Consider the following 8,558-nt stretch of genomic DNA (forward strand, 5'->3'; position numbering starts at 1 on the left):
TAGGGAAATTTGCAAGAAACTTTCTGAGAATTTAGGTTTGGCATAAACGCAGAGGGTAGCGAAAGACAAGTGTTCTTTAGGCCACTTTTTATTGGTGCGAATTTACCAGAATACATCGAGTTTTACAGTCAATATTCTCTATGGAACGACGCATCATCAGGCGATCGCTCTCTTTACTCTCTATACGACGTACATACGCGAAATAAACGACATGTATACACGCGCGAGCACAACACATGCACGAGCTAGCGGACGTGCTCGTTAGGCTACGAGACGGTACAGTTTCATGCTTGTTAAAATCCCCCCCACTCGCAGAAAGGAAAAAGCGAAAATCTTCTCTTCCCCGTATCGAGACGATACTCGACACGCGACGAATGCATAAATACGTTTGGATATAAAAAATCTGAACAGACGTCGCGTCCGCCATCGAGACTGCGACTTACACGCTAATCGTGGAGTATCAGGGTTGTACACGACGGTGTACGCCTTGCTGCGAGGGAATTGACGTTTTACAACAGTCCTACCATCCTTCTTGCGATCCTCTTCTTCGCGATATCCTGGATTCCAAGGTCTGCAGGTCGTTTCAGAAGTCTCAAAATACGGCTGGATTTCTGTATGTAATTATATCCTTAGATTGTTCGTCTCTCTTAATAATATATTTCTCTTTCTTCAACGATAATACGTATCTCGTTTACTTAATGTGTAATTAAAGAGTTCGTATATTAAAAATAACCCCGGCAATTTTCTCGATTTTTCGAAGGGAGAGACGGAAAATAACATACTCCATCACCAGTGAATTTTTCTTGCATCGGGATGAAGGAAATTTTTCGTAATTATTTATTTCATCGTTGCAATGACGATTTCCAACTAGCATGATTGCGATATTAAAGAGTAGAGTAGAAATTCAGGAAAATTGACGAGGATCGTTTTTACTCGAACTCTTCGATTATCGTATTACGCGTTTATATTAGCGTATATCCACAATAGTTACAATTTTTACGATTATTACAATGTTACATATATCATGAATATACTATATAGTAGAGATTACAATATCGTTATAATTCTTGTCATCCATGGATCCGACGACGACGTTAATGAAAATTCCGCGGTCCAGAAAAATACTATACACGCATCTCTCGTTTTCTCCTCTCTCTCTCTCTCTCTCTCTCTCTCTCTCTCTCTCGCTCGCTCTCGTTTTCTTTTATTCTCTCTTTTTTTATTTTTCATATTTTCTCTTGTTTCGACGTCTACATCGCCCCTCTCCACACTCATACGCAAGCTTCGCGGGGAGTCGATTAATCACAAATGAAACGCGTGCAGCGTGTACAGGTAAAAATGATAGAGTGGTGTAGTGAAATTATGCTATTTGCGCGACAGGTCGTTCGCGTCCTCGAAATACCGTGTTCCCTTTCATCACGCATTAGTAAAGATAAAATCGTAAACTATAGTAAATGATCGGTATTAATTTTTTACTTCACCAAATTCTTCTTCTTTTTCGTATCTTTCGAATACTTCGTTCCTCGAAAAGAATGAAAATTAGGAAAACTAGGGAAATTATTTTTCCGAGAGTCGTATATTTCTGATCTAAAATAATTACCATATTATCACGAAAGGCAGCGTTCGTTTCCACGTTTCTTAACCCTTTACACTCGGCGACCTTTTCGTTACAGAGAAATAATAATTCGAAAACTTTCTGCCATGAAGTGAACGATATTTTTAAAACGGTAAATAAGAAATCGTATATGAATTAAGACGTAGAATTATTTCAGTTCAACATTCCACGTATCGTTGGCTAATTTTAAATTTTATATATTAATTAACATCTATTTTAAGAATTCGATTAAATGCCGGCTGAGGGTTGCTTCTCGAGTGCAAGGGGTTAATACTAAACCTACGACGACCTAAATGACAGTCCTCATTCGTTTTAACCACTTGCGCTGGAAAGACGTGTCGCGCACGTGTAATATTTTCGTCGCAGAATCGCCAACAACGTGGTATACACGTGATCAGGCAATTTTCACAGAAACACTGGACTCGTGTCTGTGAATTTCTTGTCAGCGCAAGTGGTTAAATAAAAATTCTCCATTTAACGTCATTACTTTCGCCATTTAGTGTCACAATTGTTCTCATAATAGTTTAACCGATTTTTCTTTGATTCTCATAGTTTGAGTTAGGGATCGATCGTTTAAACGGTCGTTTAATCGTGATAGGTTCAGTATTAACCCTTTAACGATGTCTGACGAGTATATTCGTCACGAGAAAATAATTTCTCACGACGACTACACTCGTCACGTGGAAAAATAAATCTCCGTTTGCTATAAAAATGAAATTTTCGAAGAAGACTGTAAACTATACATCTTCCATCGGAACAAAGGAACGAAGATAAAATGTCTCAAACTCACAGAGCTTCGTTTACTCTATTTTTCACGAGTATATTCGTCCTAATAAGCGAGATTCCACCGTTAAAGGGTCAAAAGAGGTGTACAATGTGGTGCAAAATGGAACAAAGTTCTCTCGAAACGCGAGTCGCGCTTTAGAACATGCAGGGAGAAGGAGATGGCGCGTTTGTCGTACAAAATGGTGCTTCTTCACCGATAGAAAAACAGATTTGGCAATGGCGGGAGGGATCGGCTGTTCACGCGCGTTCATTGTTCGCGTTTACTTCGGCGCGAGGGTTACAAAAGGAGTCGTATCTTGAACAACAGTATCTTGAAAAGACAAGTGTATAGGCAGGTACTGTATTATGTTTCTGATTGACACGATCGACGTCCAGCGATCGTGCACGTCGGGATTCCTCTCGTCTATCGTCCCGCTGCTGAATCTAGCCGCGACGTCACGATAGAGTCCTCGAAAGAACGACGACAAAATGGCCGCGGCGGCCATCTCGAAAGGCCGAGGATCGGCCTCGGCGAGCGGTTAAAATCGAATTTTACAATCGACGGCGTTTGGAATCGCTAGGTGAACTACGTTAGCGAGCCAACTCGGAATAAATCGCATAAATGGCCGCTTTCGACGACGGAACAGAGTCTACCGAGTCTCGAGAACGTTGTTACACTCTATTCTCTGGATATCTCGACTATCGATAGATAGACTATGAATAAATAATAACAGCGACGTACGGTAATACGCGTAACTATCTATAAACGATGAAACCACGTAATCGAGAAGCTCTTTGGAAGAGAGGCCTGTCTAACTATACTTCGAGATATTCAAAATCGAAAATTTTCTTTGTAACTTTACCCTTCATGCGTTAATTAGAATATAATAAAGAACAGAGTGTAAAAATCGGGAGAGGGATATATATTTCGAGAAATTCCTCTCTTCCAAACAGCTGGATCATAAATCGATCGTTCAACGGAGCAGGAAATGATCGAAATGGAACCGAGATTATCGGCATCAAGCGATTTCAACGGAACACAACGAAAAGGACGAAATTATTCAGAGTTTGTGGAACGGAAATGGATGTCTGTGTCGCGAACAAAGATGCAAACGAGACAGCATTGAATACGCGTATTCGATGCTCGATCTATAATACTTTCATGTGTTTCGAGTTTCGATTCCCTCGGACGCGTACCGCGGGAAATCCGTGTAAATTACAATCGTTAATTACACATCTAGCTACGCGCGATTTGTCGCACGGAAGAATCGACAGGGGCCGTTCGATCGATAGGCTTTTTATTTCTCTCTCGAGGAACGAGATCGCCGTAATCGCACTGTGCCAGTGTGTTACGATTCTTCGTCGTAAAAGCTCGCCTAACGTCGCATCTTCGCGGGCAATGGCTGCAGAGCGCGGTACCGGAAGTGCACGGTACCACGTGACCCGATATTTGCCTGAGCGAGTGTCTTCTCGTGTTCCGTGTGAAGTCAATATTAACCCTTTCGCCACGGTCAACTCTCTCCTGTAGAACGAAGCGACGTGTCAAAGATGGAAACGTTACGATCCTTAGCATTCGGTCTTTTGAAGAAAAAGAGCAAATTTTTTGAAGAAAAAAAGAAGAGGAAAAACTGACCATCGCAATAAAGTTTGCAATTCCTTGCGAAGAGAGCTAAGCGAAACGGTAGCACTTGTTTTAATTTTCTACTCAATTTTTGTGACAATTTTGTGGACTATAGTCACCCATCGTGCGTAGATGGCGTCTCATGGCCGATGACTATAGTCACCCGTAGTAGCGAAAGGGTTAATACGATAAACAACTCTTTCTCTACTTAAAGTTACTGGTCGATAATAGTCGTATAGCAAAGAGTAGATATTATGCAACTTATCATCCTATTCGCATGTTTCTTCGAGCAGCATCGCGGATCCGTTGAGACAGAAGATACAAGAAAACCCGGTGAAATATCCTCGTCGTTTGAAATATATTCGTTAGAAGCGCCATTTTACGTGTAGAAACGGCGGCAAATGGTGAAACAATAGGCCCGTTCATCGTTGTCCAAAGATACAAATCGTAGTAAAAGTAGCTGGTAAAAATTCGCGTTTAATCTACGAAAGACAGAGAGAAACTTTCATCTTCCATGAGAAGAGAATCCTACGGAATTCCTCGATCGATTCGTCTCATTCCTCGAGCAACTAGCAGCGAGTCGATCAAACGGGGCAACAAGTGGTCATTTACAATCGAGATTTCGAGACAGTATGCCGATTATTTATACACTGCGTTATACGACACGGCTAACATTTACGCTAACGTTTACTCTTCTGTCATTTCCCCAGACGATTGGTAACCATTTCATCGATAAAACCCCACCGACGATGGGGAGGGAACATTTTTCGACAAGGTCGAGTTAGGATCCAGGGGAATCCCACCGATCGCAAATTGGTCCGGTTAATCGAGCTGATCGAGGATCTGGGGAGATTAGACATACATGATCTATGAGCAACACGGCACCGCAAAACCCTGTCAACGTTGACAACTTCGGTACCGTTTCAAACAGACGTGGATAATTTTGAACAATCTCAACAGCGAGGTCGCTTAAACGCTATGTCTATTGTACAAATTGGTCGAGCGTTTGCCAATCGTCTAACCACCGAGTGAAAATGCAACGAGTAAAATACAATTGACAAGTTGAAATCTTTCTTCGACGCTTCCCTTAGTAACTTCTTTGTTAAAGCACACTGCGTTATCGAAAATATCTCTCAACGAGGACGGCGGCCATTACGAGATCCCGTCCTCACAAAATTTCATCCGTGATTGTTAAAAGCAAACTCTCTTTCTCTTTTCTATGGAACGAATTTCTTCGCGAATTCCATCTTTCGCAATGATTCCATGGAAAAATTCTCGCAATTTGCATTCCCGATTTCCGACGATCTGCGAAAACCCGGAAAATCGCGTGGAATCGTATTGGAGTTGTATATTATTCGAAGTAGCCGCGTTAGAATTATCCCGATTTGAACGGTGATTATTTGGACAATTACCAGACGAAAATTCACGAACAACCACATACACGTATCTTTCGATTACAAAGGTTTATATATTCGGCTGGCTGCTGGTTTCGGCGCAAAGTGTCAAAGGACAACGGTCGATAAAGTACTCTCGCTGATTCGTGGTTGTCGGTCCATGAGGAAACAGTCAGCTTGGTTTGTGCGCAATCACGTGAATCTTTGCTCCCAGCGGAAGCACGGCGAGGACTGTCGTCATCGCGGATGGCCGCTTCCGGTGTCTTAGAGCAGCACGCAACCGGAACCCTGCATCACCTCGGAAATGAACATCGGCGTGCCTGCGCCGAGACCACCGTCAGTCTTCTGGTGCTCGTTCTTGTCGTACTCGCAGTCGAAGTAACAGCTCTGCAAACAAAATTCTTCAACTTTCGAATAATTCTTTAATTTAAAAATTACTCGAATAAATTTTGCGCAATTTATTCAGCCGCTATTCGCCGATCTATTTTTAAATATAGCCACCGATGGAATATCTTTGCATTGGGAAATATCGTTGCTCCCACGCAGCAATGGGAGTGAGGAAGAAGCAAGAATGGGAGGAATTTTTGGAATAAAAGCAAGGCAGAGGTGTTCTCGGGTAGGATGACAATTGCACGGTGCACGTATCGCTTTGAAAAAGGTCAGAGTGTCCGTAGGACGTTGAAAAGACGCTGCATTCGATATTCCACGAGTGCAAGGACAAGCTACCTGACAGTCCAAGCATCTGCAGTGGTCGCTCATCTTGCAAGTGATGCCCCACTGTTTCGCCACCGCTCTGTACAACTCTTTGCTCGACTTGTGAAGGATCTTGGGCGCTTTTGTTCTATTATCTTCGCCAGACGCGTCGTTCCCGGCGTTCTTCCCTGCCTCGTACTTCTGCACCTCGGCTGCGTGCTCCATCCGCGTCTAAAATTACATCGGGATATAAAGAGGAAGCCCCGAAAGGAGACCTGCCAATGTTATTCTTCCGAAATCTCAACGAATACTGCGACCAAGATTTTCTACGAAATACTGCCAATCGATTATTTCCATGCTACGACGATCGAACAGAACGAAACGAGTTAGCTCTTTATTCAGTTAGGTTAACCCAGATCTTCACCTGTTCGATAACGTGCTCGTAAGAGGGAGGAGGGGAGCTCGGTATGGCTTGTTCGTTCCTCACCATCAGGTTGTTCGAGTCAAATTTCGGTGACTTTAAATTCGACGAATTATCCGCGGTCAATTGCAGCTGACTCATCGGTCGCTGAATGTCCTGCCCGCTCGCGTTGTGCTCCTCCACTTCCTCCGCGTTCTCATCCTCCTGCTCGGTATCGCTCTCCTTCTCCCCTTCCTTCTCGAAATGCTTCTTCTCCATTTTACCCTCTAGCTCCTTGTCTCTTAACTGCTTCCACTTCGCGTCTTGCTTTGTGTCTGCAACGAAAAGACGATCGTTACCAATTGCCTCGACATTAACGTTTGGTGACAAAGACAAATCGTCCATTTCAGCGGATAATCGATGAAGGGACAGTGTTAACAATTGGAACGCGTAGAGAAGGATACGAAGGAGATTAAGGGGAGAAGAAGAGGGAGCTGAGATACCACGTTAAACGCCACGACGGACCCTAGGAACCGGCGCCAGACTTTCCGTTCAAGCCTCGTCGGTCTATACGGCCTAAAGGACCCACTTGACGGCTAACTGTGACGTGAACTAAGCAGCGCTTAAAACCGGTGTGGCGTTTAACGCGTTAACCCTTTCGGTACTACTGCTGCCCATTGGCAGAGGCCATGAAACGTTCTCTGGGTACCACTGTCACCTATTGACGGCATCCACGAAACGTCACCGATAACTGTCGCGGTCCGAATGAAAAGTTTTGTGCGAATCACCCTCGAGATTTCTATGAATATCGCAAAACACGTTTTCTTGGCTTACGCTGGCATACAGCGCAACCACTCTTGTGGGAAATTTCCTTATACCACGAATGTATAACTACGGTTTGCTCCTCCGTATTGAAAGGGTTAAATAAGTCTATTCCTTGATGTCCTTTACTCCTTTACTCCGTTGGACACGATATTCTTTCGTCCTACCACACTCTGCTCTCGTCAAACTCTGTCGTCCGTTCTTCGAGCTGTCCTTTTTAACAGTTAATGGGCCTTCTTTGTCAATCCGCCGCGTAGATCAAGCGGATTGCCGCTTTGTTTTGAGACCCCGGTTGTCGCTGTTACGTGCTCGTCACACACGCCGCCATATCGGTACTCGGAGCTCGCATACTTTCGCACGAGGATGTTATAAGTCGAGGAATATTTCCAACGTTCTTCAGCAACGCTTCGATATCGGAACTGCTATTGTTTCTACGCTCTCGATCTACGCATCACCCAAAATTTCTCGAGTCTTCCTAGTAAGCTGGCTTTACACGCCACTTTTCTCTCGCGATCCTCGAGCCACGACCGGAAACTCCTTCCTCCATCGCCGCCACTTACCCTCGCTTCCTTGTCTACGAGGCTCGCAGGATCCTCGAGCGAATCCTCGTTCACGCTACGCGACACGGATTCATCGAGCACGAGCCACGAGATACGATGTTGCGGAAGGGTACGGCGAGGAGAGGAAGGAAGGGGGCTGGAGGAAGGAAACGGAGAAAGGGGAAGAGGCGGAAGGAAGAGAGGAGCGATAGAGAAAAAAAGAGAAGAGACGAGAGAAAAGCTGGGAAAACATAGAAAAACGGGCGGCCTGGGTGGGAAGGGGCCGGGGTGTGAGGGGACGGGGTGTGTCTCCGTGCGAGTGCACCAGCTGCATCTGTCGTTGACCCAGTGGCCGAGTTTCCCGTTTATCGGTCGACCTGGCGCAGTTGCGGCTGACTTTAAAGCCGTCGACTCCTCCGGAGAGATTTAAGCTCCGCCCGACCAGCCACCGCCGCCACGCGCCGTTCTTCCCGAAAATCGACCACTTCTGTCCAAGAATTAGCGCCACGGGGATTATCCTCTGGCCAGTGGTCGATATCGGAACGATCTCACCTCTGCGTCACCTATCCGCCGGACTCGCCCGACATCTTGCCTGTTTCCGCTCGCTGGACCAAGTCTAGCTTTATTGGTCTACCTCCTGAACAGGTAGGCGAGGGTCAGAGGGAGTGTCAGGTTCCCTCAGTGTGTGGGTTTTAGACACACTGGCTGA

The 8,558-nt window shown here is 44.9% G+C and overlaps 1 protein-coding gene across 1 annotated transcript; it reads right to left on the reverse strand.

Moving 5' to 3' along the window:
- Positions 1-5,370: 5,370 nt before the first annotated feature.
- Positions 5,371-6,788, reverse strand: LOC108552040 (uncharacterized; the record flags this gene model as incomplete). The annotated part of the gene is made up of 3 exons (XM_017906415.1): positions 5,371-5,782; positions 6,122-6,319; positions 6,513-6,788. Coding segments are annotated over 3 exons (597 nt in total), but the record flags the coding sequence as incomplete, so codon positions are not given.
- Positions 6,789-8,558: the final 1,770 nt, after the last annotated feature.

This window comes from Eufriesea mexicana, unplaced genomic scaffold (genome assembly GCF_001483705.2).
Source record: "Eufriesea mexicana isolate 0111107269 unplaced genomic scaffold, ASM148370v2 scaffold5394, whole genome shotgun sequence".
NCBI lineage: Eukaryota > Metazoa > Arthropoda > Insecta > Hymenoptera > Apidae > Eufriesea > Eufriesea mexicana.